Genomic DNA, 20115 nt, shown 5'->3' on the forward strand with positions numbered 1-20115 from the left:
AGAAAGAGTACCCGATCCAGAGGCCCCTCCAGGAGCGCGGACACGGGGGTATGGTCTGGTCCTGGCTGTGGACCGCTACCGCCGGGGCCGGGGCCTCGCACACGGCGCAGCGGCTGATGTACGGGCGAACCTCCTCTTCCGAGAGGGGCATCATGGGCAGCGGGGCGGCGCTGGCCAGCCAGTAAGACTTGTCGTTTCTCCGGGCATAGTGGCACACTTGCTGGGTGTTGCAGTAGGCAAAGGGCAGCGTGCTGAACATGGAGAGGCAAGACCCGGCCTGGCCTTGGGAGAGAAGCAGAGCCGACGTGGCGGTCAGCACACCTCTGAAGGGGGGGTTTCTGTCTCTAACAACCCCCCACCCCCCACCCCGAGAATTCTACGCTCTTGGATGAGAACGGCAGTCTTGTGCCCCTGTTAAGTGTTCTCTGGGATTTAGGACTAACAGAACATCTGAAGGGGGCAAGGTCAGGGTGGATGGGGTCAAGTTTCCCCATGAAATTCTCGTCGGACAGCCCTCTGCTGCCCTTGAAAAATGAGCAGGTGCGCTGTCACGGGAGGACAGGATTCCTTCACACCCTTCCCTGGCCGTTTTCTTCTCAACGCCGTTTTCAGATCTCGTAGAACTTCTTCTTAATAAAGGCCCCTGCCCATCCTGTGTCCTTCTAGATCTAGAAAGGCTATCCATATGATCACTTCGGAACCCCCCACCAGACGTTGCCACCACTGTCTGAGCTGGCCTGTCTGCCCTGCAGAGCCCATCCGAAGCCATTGTCCTGATGGGACTTGTATTCATTTATCTCTGTTTCTGGTGAACTGTGTGGCACGGAGGTCTCCGAGAGCATTTCGATTTTACTTTTTTCCCCCCACCCCCCCTTTAAGCCACTCAAACCATTATTTAGGTCTGAGGGATAAGGAATCTGGAGGGATTTGAAATTTTTTTATTATCAGACCTATTATTTTGAAGGCACCCTAAGGAGACTAAGATGAGCGTTGGGCTGAGAAAACGTGTCTGCAGCCATCTGCTGACCATGGAGACAAGCTTCAACAGGGGGGGTTTGGAATAAACCCAGTCTGGCCTGAACTGACACTCTAGCACCTGTACTTTCTATTTACCAATCACTGACTTCTTCCTGGTGAAATAATCTATATTTACATTTGGAAGTTAAAAAAAATCCATTTTCTATCAGAATCATGCTTAACTTCTTGAGGAAGTGCCATTGAAACAAAACTAGGTCATAAAACCCTCAGGTCATAGCTTTAAGAGAATTAAAATTGTCCTGTCATTTTAGCATTGTAAACAAACAAACAAAAAACCCCTCTTGACTCACTGCCATTGAGTGGATAGGGCAGGGTAGCACTGCCCCGGGGAGTTTCTAAGACCCTTTACGGAAAGCCCCAGGAGTTTCAAACTGCCGACCTTTCCCTTAGCAGCCCAGCACCAACCCACTATGCCACCAGGGCTCCCTTCAGCATGGTACTTAAAAAAAGAAATCCTATAGAAGATGATTGTTCACTTAAGATACTGGTGTGTCCACAAAGCGAACCCGAGAGTTTTACCCTGCGAGCAGTGGATGGAGCAACAGAGCAACTGCGTGGTGTCCACGTACCCAGGTCTTGGCTGTGAGCTTTCTCCTGTCCTTCCAGGTGTAACAAACTATACCCCGTCCAAAGCTTGGGCATGCCCACGGGGCAGGCAGGTTCTTGGTCTGTCTGACTGTGGAGAACCAGGAGGAAGCCGCTGAGGTATCCCTGTCTGTACCCTTTGGGCCCGGGATCCCCGGGGGCACCAGGAGGGCCTGGCGGAATGAAGAACACAGTGAAGGCAGTTTAGGGGGTTCAGTTTAGCAAATAACTCGATGAACATCTGGCCGAGCATGGGTTAAGCACCCAGTGAACCAGGATGAGGATGCCGTGGCCCAACCACCTCTTGCAAACACAGAGGGATGCAATTCTAGGTGCGTGAGACTATTTGCATAAAAATAAACCAGAGGCCTTCCTGCCTGCTTGGAACTTGCATTCTACTTGAGGAATTCTAAAGAAAGTGAAGGAGGAAGCATGTTGGAAAGTGCTAAGTGCTGAGAAGAACTTGATAACCGCCCATCTGAGAAGGCGCTTTGTAAGAAGCATTCTTGCTGGCACTGCCAGACCCTGGCGGTTGGGCACACGGCTGGTTCCATTCCAAGGGCAATGGCTTGGGCACCACTTTGGTGTGCGTGTGTGTTTTCCCATTGTGGCTTGGGTGAAAGTTTGCGGAGCTCGTTCGTTTTCCATTCAACAATACATACATGTTGTTTCTGAACATGGACTTCCATTCCATCAGCGGAACAGGACTCTGTCCACTTCCCCGCTGGACTTCCTGTTTCCATTTGTCTATCTTTCCCGCCCCGCAGGGCCTTCTGAGCTTTGGTTGGGGGAAATGCTGCCCTGCTGGTCTCTCCTGGCTGACTGCTCCTTGTGGTGTTGCTCCTCACTGTATAGAACTGTCTAGTGCTTTTCAGAAAGGCGATCCCTGGGAGTGGGGGCAGTTCTGGGCGGGACCATCAGCCATAATCTCTGGATTTGGCTATCACGTGTGTTCTCCTCTCCTTCTTTTAAGGAAAGGGAGGTAGGAGGAAGGTCCAGCTTCTGAATCCTACTTGGAGACAGGAAATGAATGGTTCCACGGAATGCAAGCAGGGCTTCTCCTCTTTGGCGCCTCTCAGAGGCAGATCTATTGAAGAGGGCCTGAGGCTATTTCTAAATGCCAAGAGCAAAAGGTGACTTGAGACAAGTGGGTGTTGGTAAACTTGTTTCTGGAAGATGGACGGGCAGGTTCTCCCCGTCTACATTAGAATGTAGAGTGTACACAGCAGTCTATAGTTTAGCATCCATTAGGACACAGGAATGCTTTGCATCGCATCTTTAATGCACCTGTCCTCCTAATAATAGGGGGCTTGGACTCTACGGCCAATGATTTTACAAGATCTAGCAGGAAAAGCTACTTGAGAGGTTGAAGAGCTTGCATTTTGTTCTTGGGTCTACAGAGTCCAAGAAAGGGCATTGGGGGAGGGGGGTGGTTGGGGCAAGACTGAGTATACTCACCTGATACCCCAGGGTAGCCAGCGTCTCCCTTGTCACCCTTGTGTCCTGAAGGCCCAGGCATCCCAGGAATGCCAGGCTCACCCTTCCTGCCATCCAGTCCCTGCTTCCCTTTGCACCCTACAAGAAAATTCAAGATGGTGGTGATGAAGCCAATGATGGCACCTGTTAGCATTTCTGCGAGTGCACCTTGGGCCAGCCCTGGTCTGTGCACTGGAATTATGTCATACTCCAGGTTTAGCCAGACTTCCCAGACTTATGGGGTTGGAATTATGCGTTCTCTTCTCCCCCACCAAGATACCCGGAGCTCAGACAGGTCAAGAAACTTACTTCTAATCCAAGAGCTAGTACAGGGCAGAAGCAGTATCCGAAGGCAAACCAGGGATGTGATTAGAGAGAGGTTCTTACATCGTCTTGGCACACTTGAACTTTTTTTTTAAAGGAGCCCTTGTACCATAGTTGTTGAAATGTTCAACTGCCAACAGAAAGGTCAGTGGTTCAAACCCACCAGCCACTCGCAGGGACAGAGATGTAGCCGTCTTCTTTTGCTTATGTAACAGCCGTAGCAACCCCAAGAAGGTAGTTCTATCCATCCCAGAAGTTCCCTCCCCCTCAGAATTCCACTGGATGGCAACGTTGTTGTTCACTGCTGTCAAATGGGTTAACAGAACCCTGTGTCCAACGAAGTGAAACACTGCTCAGTCCTGGGCCGTCCTCACAATGGCTATGTTGGAGCCCATTGCTGCAGCCACAGTGTCCATCCAGCTCGCTGAAGGTCTTCTTGTTGTACTGCCCTTACACTTTACTATGTGTGATGTCCTTTGCCAGCGGCAGGTCTCTCCTGATAACATGTCCACAGTAGGTGAGACCAATTCTCGCCATCTTAGCTTTAAAGTATCTTTCTTCTAAGTATTGAATTTTTAACATTAAAGTATATTTTACAAAAACATTCATAAAAAAGTGGAAAAGTCATGAACTGCTTTGTTTACCACAACTCCCTACACTATCAAGCACCATCTGAATTCAGCCACATTTCCCCCTAGGCTAACATTAACACTAAGACTTTTTTTCCTGTACCTTATAACTATTTTAATTAAGGTCAGTTCTAATTCCTTAATGCTAAACATTTGGGAAAACTAATTTGTGAGTTTATCACCTTTTAAATTACTTTTTATTTACTATCCTTGTCCCCAAATGTGGTACGTAATGATGTGAATGATGATACGAGAGCCTAAACTAATTTATAATCTTCATTTCCTGAATACTTAAAGATTTCAAATTTCTGCCAAGTGGGCCTCCTTCCCCTAAGAAAATCCCACTTAGAAGAAAAAATTTATAGGATGGAGATTATTTAAATCAAATAATATTATTTATACCCTTCTCCCCAAGCTACAAGTACTTTTTAGACTGGCATTAAATTACATTTGTATATGCACAGAATTTAGATAAAACGAAATGAAATAACTTATTTTTTAATAGTTTAATTGAGTCTAAAAAAGTAGCTTCCCTCGGGAGATGGAAGGAGAGAAAAATATACAATTTTGTTTAAGAAACTGGTGTGTATATAAATGAACTGCTTTGTGTTAATTTAAATATTAATGAAATGTAAAGATGAAGCCCCACTCCCCTTTCCCCAAAAGTGCAATAGAGACATGGTTACAGACACACTCAATCTCTTGGACACTTGTATGATATTCTAAATCAACACGACTGATACTAGCATTCAGTTAAAGGAAAGAATAACCCATATCAAGAAAAATAAAGGTTGAGGAGCATCTACTCTTAAAAAAGGAGGGAAAAGTGTTATCTACCACAAAAATGAGAACTATCAGAAAACATTCTATTTTTCTATTCTTTTAACGAGCCCTTGTAGCATAGTGGTTGAAATTCTTTTGAAAACTATTTGAAAAACATTCATTTTTCTTTGTCTCAAAAAATAACCAACATGGTGGTGGGAAGGAGTCAAGATCCCCTCTAAATGGAGGCAGGTTTATAAGGAGAATGCAGTGATTTGAGCTCAAGAAGGACAGAATATCTAAATGCACAATATATCAACAATACAATGTATGGATTCCCTGCCCTTAGGTTTGTAATAATCTACCAAACCTATTTTTAATGCATGTACTTCATTAGCTTTCTCTGTTCGGTTGCATGGACTATACAGAATTCAAGTTACATAGCTGCTGGTATTTTACCCCAAGAATTATCCTTCTTATCCCCAATCAGTCATGTGTTTTTGCACCTACACTCACTAACATTTTATTTCCATCTTCAGGACATAAGAGAGACTTTTCTAATGATATATTTCGAAAAGAGCGGGAAGACTTTTATCTGCATCATGCATTTAAAAAAAAGGACTCTTGATTTTTTTCTTTTACACAAGTCTCTTTAGTATTGTGGCATGATGGATTTAACAGGCGAAGCTTACTGCAGTAACTGCACTGCATTGTGTAAAGTAATTCCCACCTATAAGAAAATGTTTGGTTTTGAAAATATAGCCAAAGGTGACCACATCATTCTGAGCAGGCCAATACCAGGAAACTGCGGGTGATTAATGAGATGATGTTTCTGCTGCACCCACTTGGTATTTTGCTTTCAGGAAGATGGAAGAATGGTCTTCTTGGGGTTTTAAATATTCTGGCAAATCTAGTGTTTGCTTAGCTTCCTCAGTACCACCTGGAGTGGCTGATGCAAGTGACGCTAACGAGTCAAAGTTCTTTTCTGGTCCCAGGAAATCCACGCTGAGGATTTCCCCAGGGGAGTCTTCTCTGAAGGTAGGCCTGCTATGACGTTTCATATTTTTGTAGTGTGGATTCTATCCTATGCTCACCGCCATCTTCCAATGCCACTTCCAACACTGGCCCAACCATAATAAATGCATGAGTGGATTCATCAGCTGGAAGACTATCTACGACTTCTTTGGGAAAGTTAGCGGTGGAGGCACCCAGGTGTTCCGAGTTGATCCAAAGCCCTGCACCTCCTGGCCACGTCAGGAGGACAGCGAGAGCATTGTGGTGCTGGGGGTGGAGGGTGTGGGCTGTGGCCCTGGCAGCATATCAGCACAGTCGCTGTAGAAATAGTGCCTGGAACCCATGCTTGGACCAGCCAGATGAGGGATAGGGTGGGACTCAGGCTAAGCTTGGTCAGCCAGACCAATCCATCTCCTGCTGGGCTGGGCAGATGACCCCCGTGTCTGGTCCTTTCTGCTGCTGACCCCAGAGAGGCCCTGCGGTAACCAACTGGAATGATTTTTCTTAATAAGCTTTGGTGGAGGGATGAATTAAATGTAATAGCAATCAGATGGCAGCAGTAAATTTGGCAGCAAGATAAGGGCAGCTTCAGAAGAAAGTTAAAAGGCTTTGGACACGGTCTGAATATTTCTTGTTGGTGGTTGCCTTTGAGTTGATTCCGACTCATGGCTTGGTGTTTGCAATGTGCTAAGCGCTAGGCTAATGATGCCTTTCCATTGCTTTCCCGATGCAGCCTTCGCCGCAGTCTTAATAGACTCACTGCCATCGAGTGGATTCCAGATCATGGCAGCCCTATAGGGCAGGGTGCAACTGTCCCTTTGAGTTTCCAAGACTCCCGAAAGCCTGGGTGGTCTCACACGGCTGATGTTGTGGTCAGCAGCCCAACGCGTCCACCATGAGGCCACCAGGTCTGCTGCATCAGGAAAGACCAGTCCCTGGAAAAGGACATCCGGCTTGGTCAAGTGGCCGGGCAGTGAGAAAGAGGAGAGCCTGGAGATGAATCGGCACAGTAGCTGTGACTGGGCTCCAAGACAACAGCAATTGTGAGGCTCGCCGGGACCAGGTGCTGTTTCGTTCTGTTGTATATCAGGTTGCTCGGATCTGAACCGACTGGACGGCACCCAACAACAACATGAGCTGGAATCCACTCACCAGCACCCAAACGCAAACACAGGAGGAGAACCGTCTCCTGGTCTCCATGGGGGAGGGGGAGAGGAGCTCCTCCCCTTTCTGGGAACCAGGCGAACACCTCCTGCAAGAGACGCTGCTGTGTGCATGTTGGTGTCGCTTGTCGTCAGCTTCGCAGAGCATATCGGGTTTTGGGGGGAAGGACATACGGCCTTCACTGAGCTGAAAGCCAACCAGATGACACCAATATGCGGTGCCTGTGCTCAAGTGCTGACAACCCAAGGGGCCTTATGGGTTTGTAGGAATTTCCTCTTTTGATTAAAAAGGCAGCAGGCATTCCTTCTATTGAAGAGGCATGTGGCGAGATCATGGCCAATCGGAGACAAGCCTTCCCACATCAGATGTGGTACAGAGCTTGTTCCCTTTAGGGAGTGGCGCAGGGAAATTGTCAAGTTGAGGATGTTTCCTGAGAGTCGAGGAGGAGGACGCTGGTTAACCACAGGAGTATGTGCATACAGTGCCTTCCACTATGGGACTGATTCTTTGGAACCTGTCTTCAGAAATCAAGCTTCATCTTGAAAGCCCCCTCAGGTTGGTGGATGACCTCCATGGAGAAGGTCAGGAATGGACACAAAGAGGGATGCAAGGCTATTGAATGCAGATCCACCCACAAAGCAGTGCGCGTGGAAGTCAGTCTGCAAAACGCTGGAGGTCAAAGAGCTCTGTGAAGAGAAAAGCCTTGGTCCTTCTTCCGGGGAAGACTCACGACAGACGTGAGTTATGCTTCGTGTCTGTTGCCCACTCACTTTGGGTTGAAAGGGACAATGTGTGCTTGCTTGCCTGTCTTCTGGTGGCAAAGTCAGCTTAGCAATGAGAGAGGGGCAGCAGCCTGAAGGGGAAGCAGGAAGACGCCAGTGATGCACTTGTCCTTGGATAACAAAGCTTTTTCTCCACCAGAAAAAGCCACATAATGAGCAACATACAACACAACACAGATGACCCAAACCACTCAGAATTCAGGCTACACACTTGTCCCTCTTCAATAGCTAGATGGGATGGCCCAAACCACCAGGAAATCAGTGGACGCGGGAGCAAGGAACACCTTGTAGGCAAAACCAAAACAACTCACTGCCATTGAGCTGATGTGGACCCACAGAGACCCTGCAGGACAGGGTAGAACTGCCCCTGTGAGTTTCTGAGGCTGTAATTGTTTATGGGAGTAGAAAGCTCCATCTTTCTCCCAAGGAGCAGCTGGTGGTTTCAAACTGCTGACCTCTGGGATCGCAGCTCAATGTTGTAACCACTATGCCACCAAGGCTCCTTTGTAGGCAAAAGGGGTCTTTCAGAGCAGGCGCCCCTAGGGGTTCAACGTAACTTTGTGAACTATTTCAACCATTGACTCATTGCCGTTGAATCAATTCTGACTCACAGGGACCTGGTAGGGCAGAGCAGAAATGCCCCATAGAGTTTCCAAGACTGTAGATCTTTATAGACGCCGACTGCCACATCTTTCTCCCATGGAGGGGTGGGTGGGGTAAAGCACTGACCTTTCCATTAGCAATGGAGCGTTTCATCGCTGGGCCCTCAGAACTTCTTGTCAGCCCACAACAAGTAGCAAAGATGGAGCTGCCGCATGGTTCCCAGGCTGTTTGGCTTACCTGGCTGAGTCTATGCCCCTGCCTTCTTCCCAGAGGACCGTTCTGGTTCCCCAGAGCCCAACCGTTCCTTAAAGGCTCCATTTCAAAGCCACCTCTTGCGAGGGTCTTAGCAGCCCTGCAGTTCCCCATGATGGAATGGCCTTCATCTTGTCCTATTCTCCTAATGCCCGCTGCTTGAAACTCTTTAAAATGCCAGTGATAATCTATTTATTAGTTTCTTAGTCTCTACAAGTGTTTCTGCCTGTACACTGTGAAGAAGAGAGACACATTCATCTTTGGTCCACAGCCCCTACTACCATATTTTTTTTTTAATGGTGGGGATGTGTTGTATATATTGAATTATAGACTCGAACATCTTTTTAGATGTTGTTTTAAAAAAGATGATGCAGATAGTCTTTTATATATCAAATGTCTCACAACAGAGCCGCCTGGTTCTTAAATGAAGTTGGGAGATCCTACTTACACTGGCATCCTGAGCACTCTCTTCCATGCAATTGAGGATCAAAGCCAAGAGACGTTGAATTATGAAGACTTAATTGCCAGTTCCCTGGGAGTTTCAAAGACGTCTCTACAATGGACACCTAATTAGTCGTGCACAAATACAAAGGCCATGTGGCAAACACAAACAACCACAACAAGAAAACCCCATTCATCTGGGGAAGGTTCCAACACTGTTTTGGACACCCCCCAAAATCCATGCAGACTTCAGCTGAGGGGGGCCATCTCTTGGGTCGTTAGCGGTTTGGGCTTGGAGACATATGAGGAAAACAGATGCAAAATTCCATTCTACTTCCAACCTCCTCGGCCCTGAACCCAAAAGAGGCAACGTCCGAGCCGGGCGTGGGAGGAGTAGGGACAGGGATGGCCTGGCTACTCTTTATAAAGTATCTAGCATCACTCATGACTGGTCTCAAGAGATCAGGAACCTCAAGATAATCAGCCCTAGACCCCAATATCGTTTTGTAAAACTTCTAGGCAATGAACCACCTGGAAAATATTTTCAAAAGAATGGTTTTCTTTAAATACTTTGCTTGGGATTCTGATAACTTGACAACTGTGGGACAATTCTCAGGCTAATTAAGGGGATGCTTCAGTGAGTCCTAGTGGCCTAGCAGGCTATGTTAGCAGTTCAAAACACCACCTGCTCCTTGGGAGAAAAGAGGAGGCTTTTCTATTGCCATAAAGATTTACAGTCTCTGAAGCCTATGGGGGCAGCTCTACTCTGTCTTATGCGGCAGAATGGACTGGATGGCCCAGAGTTTGATTTTGGGGTCATCCTTGGCAACAGGTAGAGGCCCTTCCTCTTTATTCTCTTCCTCTTCATAGATGCATATCCCGTTCCTTCTTCTTCTCGGCCACTCCAAGATCCATTCCGATAGTTTGTGGTATAGTTGTTTTCATTCAAACAATCAAGCCAACAGCCATCGGTGACAATGAACGCCCATCTCCTCATTGTGTTCTCGCTGTGGTGTGGTCAAGTCCATGCCAGGTCGTGGCAACCCCACGTGTGCAGAATAGAACTCTGCTTCAATTTACGGTGTTTCCAAGGCAATGCCCTTTTGGAAGTAGATCTTCAGGACTGGCTTGCCGGGTGTCTCTGGGTGGATTTGAACCATTAACCTTTCAGTAGCCGTTGAAAAGTCCAAGCTATAGAAGCTGGCCAAGCATAAAAGATTTAAGTAGGAGTCTAGAATAGAAGGGAGGGATCAACCCACTTAGTACATGATCAAGACTTTGGCTCAATGTAGAAAAGTGTACCCAAGGAGGGAATTTTTCATTTTACCCTCCCTCGTTGTTCAGATTCATGCACACACACAAGAAAACAACATAGCAAAACCCAAAGATTTTTATTTCATCAATCTCCGATCTAAATAACAAACATTCAGAGTGAGGCACATACCCAGTCCAGGTGTGCCTCTTATTCCCGGGATCCCCATGGCTCCTTCTGGTCCTCGGTGGCCCGGCACCCCAGGAAGCCCCGGGATTCGGGGGCACGCATCTGCATCTGCAGGTGGCCCAGGTTCACCTGAAATCAGAATCACACTGTGACCAGTTCAAATTATTTTAACAAGCACCATCAACATTCTCAAGTTAAAGGCCAACTTCTGACCTTATGCTGAAATGCATAACAATTTAAATGGTGTGCTTTCAAAGGCATTCTGTTTTCTAGACCCTGTCCCAAGACATTAGGAATGTTCGAAGGTTTGAGGCAATGTAAGGGCACATGTTTGGAGCTAAAGCATCCTCGACTTTAATCTCGATTGTAACATGAGTGACCTGTGGGACCCGGGACCCTTAGTTGCCTGAGCCTCATTTTTCTCATATGTAGCATTCTGACAAGACCAGCACCTATGCAGACTCAGCCTGTGCAGGCTCAGCAATCCAGTGCAAGCTCCTGGAGGGTTGTGATTGCATTTTGTTCCCCGGGAGGTGACACACTGTGTTTCCAGAAAGCAGGTGTTGAATCGGTAAATGACTGATTTAACACCCTATCATTTATTCTCCCTTTTGATTCATTTTAAATTTGTTCTAGTGAGGTGTAAGGGGCTTTTCCTGAGGTGTGGCTCCACAACCTTTCATCTCTGAAAACATTATAGAGATTTGAGAAGAGAGAAGCAGGATCTGGCTACTGCAAGGAAGGAGACCTGGACTGGAGTTCTTCTGTGGACTAGCAGTCCCTACCCAGTGAACCTCCCAGAGCCAAGGTAATGCAGAAGCACACATACACGGTGCTGTCTAGGGCAGGTTACACCCACAGCTGTTGTAAGCAGACAAGGACCTTGCCCAGACCCAACAGAATAAGAGAGCCTTATCCTATGGCTGATAGGATAGGTAACATGAGACAAGCAATTCTACCCACCTAATCTATAAGAAAATAAAATTTGAATGGAAAACCCCCAATTAATGATGCTTCCTTCATAAACACACTTAAGAACTAAGAAAATATGCTGGAATCTTCTCCAGAGATCAATACTCTAAGCACATCTGGTTGGATGAAGTAACTGTTACTGTACTATAGAGAGATGGAGCTCTGTTGATTAGGTATTGGGCTGCTAATACCCAGCCAAGGCAGAGTTGATTGGATATTGGCCTGCTAATCACAAGGTCAGTGCTTTGAATTTACCAGCCAATACCCAGCGATGAGATATGGGGCCATCTACTCCTGGAATGATTTACAATGTCATAAGACCAACGGTTGCCCTGGTGGCCTAGTGGTTAACAGTTGGGCTGTGTTCTCCAAGGTGTACAGTTCCAAATAGCTAGCTGTTCCGAGGGTGAAAGACAGTGCTATCTAAGCCTGTAAAGAGAAAAAAAAAATGTTCTACTTTTAAATGTTTTCAGTTTTCTTTTGGATTGAGGGGTTTTTCTTCTGTCTTTTTCATTATTGTTGTTTTTATTGTTTTGCACATTTTTCTTTATATGAAATCCAGGATAGGTAAATCTATAGAGACAGTACCTGAATCAGTAGTGTCTTAGGGTTATGACATAGGGTTATGGGTGGGGGGAAATAGGGAGCTAATGAGGAAAAGAAAGAAGAAAATATTCTGAAATTGATTGTGGCAATGATTGTATAACTCTTTTAAATATAATTGGACCATTGAGTTGTATATGTGAATGATGTATGAATAAGCTGTTAAAGCTGAAAAATAGAAACAAATAACACAGCCAAGAAGTCTCTGTGGAGCACTTCGACTCTGTCACACTTGGGTTAAGTCACCAGTCTGGGGCCCAGCTCCATGGCAGACCTCACTTGTGAGACAAATGCATGTGGTGTCCTTTACAGCAAAATCTATCCAACATGCCTGCATACGTGCTAGTGCTCCTAGAATGTTACAGAGGAGGAAATCGGGGCTCTGATAAGTCAGGGATTTATCCAAGGTCACATAGACGCCAGAATCCAGATTAAAACTCAGGATGGTCTGGGTCCAAACAATTTTCCCTAACCACCACACCACATTGCCTCGAACCTCATTCATGTCTATGATATGGAGTGTAGGAAACGTAATGGATTTTTTTAAACACCGTTTGATTGGTTACAGTTTTCTTAAGATTCAAATGTGCAAAATGATCTCAAGATCAAGCAGCAAGAAAAGTGCTAGGACAATGGGACCATTGTGACCAAATTTGAGTCTGACCCTGTACTACTTCCCGTGGCAGTGCAAAGTGGCCTGGAATTCTGTAAGCTCCTTGGAATTTAACCTCTTGTGAAATGAAGTATGAAACCACAGGCAGCACAGGGCCGCCTGTCATGTAAAAATTGGCTGTCCCCTATGGTTGATTTGAGCAAATTGTGTGTGGGAACATTTCCAGCTTTCCCTGAAATGATCTGGGCCTTTTAAGGCAGAGTGGTGGAGGAGGGGAATGTGGGGAAGAGGAAGGGAGAAAGGCATGTGGTCTGGGGCTTCATACTCATATTTCAGCTTTTGATGTGATCTTCAAAAGAGTTTAATGCACATCGTCACAGACATACTAGCAGGACTGACATAGAACTCAATGAATAGCCAATATTGATTTTTCAACACAAGCAGTGAACATAGCAATTTTAAAAAGTTGGATTTGGCTTTTCTCTCTTTCTTCTTAAACCAGAAGCTGAAAGACAATGGGGAGGCTTGGCTCGTAGGAATCCAGGAGGGTCTGCATCCATGAGGATTTTCCTCAAGCTTAATCACATGCCTGGTGAGATGGCACAGTAGGCTACAGGTTGGCTGCTAACCGCACGGTACACAGTTCAAACCCACTAACTGCTTCATGGGACAAAGGTGAGGCTCTGTTCCGGTGAAGATCAACAGCCTGGGAAAGCCACAGAGGGGTTCTACTCTGTCCTATAGGGAGGATCACTGCGAGTCAAAATCAACTCAGCCTCAGTGAGTTTGGTAAGAAGCAACTCAGGCATTCCCAACTTTTGTTTTACTTTCCTTTCTTATGAAAGGTTCCTCTCTTTCCACGTTGAAAATGCTGATGCAAATCAATAGGCTGCTGTTGTTGTCTGGCAGAGGATTAAGAAAAGGCCAGTTGATACCCGGGGCTCAAGTAGAAAGGAAATGTTTTGAAAAAGATGATGGCAACATATGTACAGATGTGTCTGACACAATGGATCTATGTATGGATTGTGATAAGAGCTGTAAGAGCCCCCCACAAAATAAAATTAGAAAAAGAAAAGGCCAGTTGAAAAGGACGCTGGCATTTTCTTTGGAGTCTGCGGAGATAAGGGGCATCCTTGCAAAGAGATTGTGTGGTGATGACATCACGATCCCTCGGGGTTCGAGGCTGGCTGGGTTTTTTAGCTTTGCCTACACTATTTGTTTTAGGGGTGTTCTGTGTGTCTAGAATTTACCAAAGGAACTCGCATGGGTGGGCCCGACAGCACAGCTGAGGCAGCACTCCTGGTGAGTGCCTGTACTGAAGTTCTGTGAACAGAGTCCCCACAGCTTCCCCATGAGCTCCAGTGAGGCTCAGACCTGGACGCTCTAACTTGAGGTGATTATGCCTTTAACCAGGAAACAAACCATGGCACCCTAACACAGGATGAGAGAAACCCTGTCTAAAAATGTAAAAAACGTTTAACTCACCAATACGGAGGGGAGGGGGGGCAACAAGGACTGGAAGCCACATGTAGGAGGATTGGTCCATTGTATTGTTTTGCTTACCTCTGGGACCTGGCGGGATCCAAAGCCACAATCACAGGCCACGCGATGATTTTCATGGGATGGAGAGAGATGTTGCATTTGTGAATTAGATCAGAAGTGAAATGGATTGTGGGAGAACAGACTATTTAGGACAGCACCAAGGACAAGACAGCAGACAGGGTCTTCTTTACACAGGAAGTCCACGTCAATGCCACTGACAGCCAGAGCTACAACTTAGTAATGGCGGTTTCAGAGCTAGAAAGATTTAGGATTCAATTCTCTTGAACCATATGAAATTTTGGTTGATATCTTGCCGCAAAAATGTCCCGAATTAATGTACATCAAAGTTATGTCCATTTGAAGGTTTTTGAAAACCTCATGTTAATCTGGTAAATTTTATAGGCTATGCACAGAAAGGAAATACAAAATGAATCATACTCTAAGTCCCTGATACCGTGGTTCAGTAGCATGATCGCCCATCTTAAAACAGCACAGTCCATTCATTCTTTGCTTGGGAGTGCTACCTGCGGAGACTGCAGGGTACCCTAGCTGGTACCCCATCACCATGATGACACTTAGAAGACATTACTTCTGTGTCAGATGTACAGTTCTGTTGGCCTTTCCCTTTCCCCAAACTGTCTTGGCTTCTATTGACCCTCCAGTGGGAAAAAACACAGCTATCTCTACGATTTAAATGGAAAAGCCATTGACCTTCAGGGGAACTAATGCCCTTTATTGAAAATGCTCAATAAAACATCTAGAAAAAAGATCCATGGAAATACATGGACATGCACCAGCCATCCAACCCTCACAGACAACAGCCACATCATTCTTTGCTTCTCACTTGAGAGAACGCCTATTAATTGATGTTAGAAATATCATATGCAAACTCAGATCTTAATTTTCAAGATTTGCTTGTGGTGCTAATTAGAACTATCCGTTGGCCATGCATGGCATTTTGTAGTGCAACGCGAGCTATCTATCTGTGGTGAATTCAGAATGGGCTGGTCATAACTGCTTAGTAAAAGATGACCAATAAAGACAGTGTTTCAATCATATGCCACACGCAGGTTGCTCACAGGAGAGAAGTGAATCTAGGGGAGCTTACCTGGAGGGCCAAGGGGCCCTTGATGGCCTGGAGGTCCAGGAAAACCCTTTTCTCCAGGCATTCCAGGGAATCCAGGAGGCCCCTGCAGACCCGGGAAGCCCATTGGTCCTAAAAGGAGTGGGCACAAATGAGAGCACTGGCCTGAAGCAATAGAGAGACAATGCCCAGTTCTGTTGGCTGGGTTGAGAGATTTGCCCCAACAAAACCACAGGGCAAAGTCAGACTCAGGGTGGAAATTTGCCTTCGTTTCCTCTCAAAGGCTGGTAAGCCCCAGAGGAGTTGTTTCTGGCTTGAATTTTATAGCAGCAGGACAGCTGCCTCTGTGAGGAGGAAACACCAAGACTTAAGGACTAAGGATGGTGGATCCCTGGTCATCACACACTGAAATCCAAATGAAAAGCCTTGCAATCCTGAACTTTGCCAGGAGACACTCAAAGCCCCGGAATGGAAACTAAAGGGGAAATAAGGAATGATTTCACAAGCATGTATTGGGTGTCTCCGGGAGAGAGTGGTTGTTAGTGTTCATTGACATGAAGGTCAGTTCACACAAGCCCATGTGTGCAGAGTGGAACTGCTCCATAGACTTTTCAAAGCTGTGACCTTTTAGACACGGCCTCCTTTTCCTCGGTCTTGAGTTTATACCAGTCTCTTCCTCGATTTCTGAGTTCCGTCCTCAACCACCAAGGTCGTTTTTAGTTTTCTGTAAACTTGTTCCTCAGGGTCCCATGATCAGACTTTCTCCTTGGAGAGACTCTATCAAGGCTACCTAGTTAAGATCTCACCAAACTATCACCATAACCTTCTGAGCTGACCTCTCAGCCTCGAATTCAACCGGCCCAGCAGATCCCTTAGGAAGCAGCTGTTTGGATCAAACCTTTTGTCTGAAGCTATTTGGATCAAACCTTTGTCCCAATGGGACTAGGGCAAGTGTCTTACTGAGAGAACTTGTCCGCAGCCAGCCACTGATCATCAAGACATGTCTAAATGCATTTCAACTATGGACGACCCGGAACCCTAATAGCAATACTTTCAGAGTTATGCTTGAATTTCTGTTGTTGCAATCTGGTCTCGAATACTATTAGGACCATTATTTGGGTCTAACAATGAACACCAGGCTCTTCTCGTGACTTGTCCAACTTTTACCCACACGTGGGACTCTGGGAGCAGAAGGACAATTCGGAAATGTGAAGACAGCCTCTATAGGAAACAAGCACTGCAATTGGATTAGGCCAATTGAGGGCACAGTCATGCAAGTTCTCAGGCACACCCGAGGAGGGACTCCTATTCATACCTTTCTGGCCAGCACTTCCATCGCATCCTGGGGAACCATTGCATCCTCGAGGGCCTGGGGGGCCTGGGGACCCTGGTGGTCCTGGCAGGCCACAGTCACCAGGCTCTCCTCTCAGGAGAGCAACACTCCCAGGGGTCCCGGGGGGTCCCGGAGCACCTGAACAGAGGGAGGAGGCAAAAGAGTTCTTAATTTAGTCAAAAGTGAGTTTGGACACAGTTGCCAGTAAGCTTAAGACAAGGAACTTAGTGGTTAACGAGCATGGGGTAGCCAGAAGGAAAAGACTACGTCAGCACTCTCAGAAGCGAAGAGGGGATGGGTCTCATTGAGAAAGGGTGTTGATGGCAAGAGTAACGGTTAGAGTGAGCCTAAGCCAAGGCTGGCTTCCCTTCGTGGCCACCCCTTTTGAGGTTGCTGCCACTGTCTGAAAGCGGAGTGTAAACCTTCTGTAAACCTAAATGACCTCAAGCGAAGCAGCAGCTACCGCTCATGTAAATGGGAAAAAAACATAACACCGTTCCCAGACCCCGACCAAGTCCCCCTAACTAGCTCAGAGAGCCTAAACTAGCACGCTTCACACCGATGGGTGGTAACAACAGGAGTGCGGTTCCCGAGGAAGGAGCTTGGTGAGGCCACCCGCACCACTGGAGGGTGTGTGGGGAGGCAGGGCCACTTCTGTTCAGTGGCACGCTGCTGCAGAACAGACACCGAGCATGGGGACTGCTTTCCCCCGTCTTCCCCATAAACGCAAAAACCCTCTTCGGATTTCTCTCAGTTCGGGAAAGCAAGCCCTAACTTAGGTCAGTCTCTTGTATCAGCGAAGAGACTTAAAGCAAACTCAAAAAGCGGGGGACTATCTGTGTGAGCTCATGCCTTTTAATTTGCATTCCATCAACTCTCACCCTTTAATACTAAATAGATACATGTGTATATGAAGAGATTTCATAGAGTTTGGGCACAAAATGGGAGTATAGAAGGTCATGAAAAATTAGAGGACCCCCAGGTGCATAGGTATGTGTATATAATCATGTGTGTTACATGTGTGGATACATAGGTAGGTAGATCGGAAGAATGCAAAATAAAAAGAGGGAGGTTTGCAGAAGGCTCTGGATGGCAGTGGAAGGACCAAATCCATGTGCAGGGTCCCCACATGGTGATTCCCTCTGATCATAGGCTAGGGCTGGAATAGCTTGACCATCAGGTAGAGATCATTGTAAGATCGATTATGACAGATGTGGCCAGGTTAAAATGTAACGCCCTATCAGTTGATCTCCATTTGGACCCAATTTTAAATGTTTTCCATTTTTAAGATTTTCTACTTTCTCTTTGATTGAGATTTTTCTATGTTTCGTCTAGGCGTTATTTTTGTTTGCTTTGTTTGGTTTTGACTGATTTTCTACACCAGAAACCCAGGATATGTAGATCTCTAAAGGTAGTGACAGGCTAGATCCAGGGAGGGGAGTATGGGGGAAATGGAGGGCTAACAACGAGTATGGGAAGACAATGTCCTGAAATTGAATGTGGCAATAACTGCACAAATATTTTAACATGATCTAACAATTAAATTGTATATGTCGAGCAAATTATCTTAGAAAGAGCAAAAAAAGAGGGAGGGGGGGAGAAAGGGGAGGAGGTGAGACGTAATAGTACAGTGGGGAGGTGAGAGGCTTTTGAGGAAAAACGGATGTTGGGGGGAAATTTGCACCCTGTTAAACTGATAATCCAATTTGAAGTCAAGTATCTACATGAAGGAATGAGTTGGGGCACATTTCGATTTCTATTTAGAGTCTATCCATCCTAACCCATTTCAGAGTGCTTCTTTGTCTCAGTTTACAACAGGATTATGTAACAGGTCATCCCACCCTTAGGAAAAAGCCAACGATTCAGACAGCGGGTCTGCGTCCTTGTGAAATAGTGCAACAATGAGCTCCCATGATTGTGACTGTCTGCTTGTCGCAAAGCACTGCCCTGGGGCCTCCTCTCCCCCAGCCCCGCTTCACTAATGTGGTGATTTCTTCCCAAACCTTTGCCTGCCAGAGTTCATCTCTGTGAGGTGATGAGAGGCGTGCGCTGTGCCCCTCGCTGGCTAGTGACCCAAGAGAGACACGCCCTCCTGTCTTTGGGTAGGCCTGGTCCTTGGCTCGGGGTGCCCTGCAGTGGCTTTTGTGGCAACGGCTAGCGAGGAGCCCCAGAGTGAGATTCCCTTCTGCTGGCCATTGCAGGGTCCTTATGGTCAGCAGCAAGCTGCTGAGAGGAAATTCTTGCCAAGTATCCATAGAGAGGGGTTGAAGAGAGTTGAGATACAAAAGGGAGGAGGGTGGAGTTCTCATCTGGAAGTGGTCCTGAGAGCCCACCACAGCCCACACCCCGACCGCACCCTGGGCATCCCTTTTCCTCTGTCAAATTGATTGGGCTACTGAAACACTTCTTCTCTGCCTCTCTCTGCCCCTCCGCGGCTGGCAGGGGTGGCGGCATCGAACTCACAGCGGGAGCACTGCCATCCCTTGCCAGGATTCCTCTTACCTCTTGGACCATCAGGACCTGGCGGGCCGGGCTCTCCAGGTGGACCCGGGTCAGGAATGTCACCCTTAGGAGCTCTTCCTGGGGGACCCGCAGAACCACGGGGTCCTGGTCTCCCTGAGGAGGGACGTGTTCAGACGTTAGTCTCATGACAACTGGAAGCTTTTGATTAGCTTACAGAGATAGGGTCAAAGCATACTGCCTCTTACCTGGAGGGCCCGGAGGACCTTTTTCTCCAAAAAGGCCTGGAGGAGAAATTCCAGGACTCCCAGGGTCCCCTGTCTCTCCTTTCAGTCCCGGCATTCCCATGGGACCTGGCAGGCCCATTTCATGCAAACCTTAATAGGGGAAAACACCATGAAGGCCGGACTTCTCTTTGTCCCTGTATACAGCCAAACTCACTGCCGTCAAGTCCATGCCGATCCCCTGGGGGCTTCTGAGCCTGTAACTGTTGACAGGAGTAGAAAGCCCAGTCTTTCTCCCATGGGGCTGCTGGTGGTTTTGAACTTCTGACCATGTGGGTTACAGCCCAACTCGTAACCACTACACCACCAGGGATCCTTTTGTCCCTGCATGGAGGCTGGGAATTAATTATCTACTTTCCAACAGAAATGTGGCAGATAAGCAGCTAGCTCTAATCACTGCAAAGGTGGCCTGGATGGCTTTGTAATACTCCCGGGTCATGGCCAAGTCTCGTATGACTCATCATAAGTGGTCAGCTGACCAACCACAGTGTTGCTTTCTTTTATGGTCATTTCTCAACAGCCTAGGTGACAGTACCAACTTTTCAACCTCAACAATGGATGCAATACAAGAGAGAGAGAGAGAGTGAGGGACATACAACAATAATTGGTGATGAACCAACTGCTCTGAAATGTAAGGTGGAACCTACCCTTTTATGGTATTTCATATTATGGTACTTCATTCATATCAAGAAGAGGGAACATCACTAGTTTCT

The 20115-nt window shown here is 46.8% G+C and overlaps 1 protein-coding gene across 1 annotated transcript in view; it reads right to left on the reverse strand.

Annotated features, from left to right (window-relative positions):
- Positions 1-20115, reverse strand: part of COL4A4 (collagen type IV alpha 4 chain) — a 135041-nt gene that overhangs the window by 2646 nt on the left and 112280 nt on the right. The window contains exons 38-46 of the mRNA XM_045294258.1: positions 19367-19495; positions 19161-19274; positions 16641-16796; positions 15350-15457; positions 14263-14271; positions 10515-10640; positions 3082-3198; positions 1608-1796; positions 1-282 (exon numbers count right to left, since the gene is read on the reverse strand). The exon at positions 1-282 is cut by the window's left edge and continues 3 nt beyond it. Coding sequence (XP_045150193.1) covers positions 1-282; positions 1608-1796; positions 3082-3198; positions 10515-10640; positions 14263-14271; positions 15350-15457; positions 16641-16796; positions 19161-19274; positions 19367-19495 — 1230 coding nt within the window. The remainder of the gene's footprint in view (positions 283-1607; positions 1797-3081; positions 3199-10514; positions 10641-14262; positions 14272-15349; positions 15458-16640; positions 16797-19160; positions 19275-19366; positions 19496-20115) is intronic.

The sequence above is a fragment of the Echinops telfairi genome, unplaced genomic scaffold (assembly GCF_000313985.2).
Source record: "Echinops telfairi isolate 266 unplaced genomic scaffold, ASM31398v2 ScPeMD7_3;HRSCAF=10, whole genome shotgun sequence".
NCBI classification, from domain to species: Eukaryota; Metazoa; Chordata; class Mammalia; order Afrosoricida; family Tenrecidae; genus Echinops; species Echinops telfairi.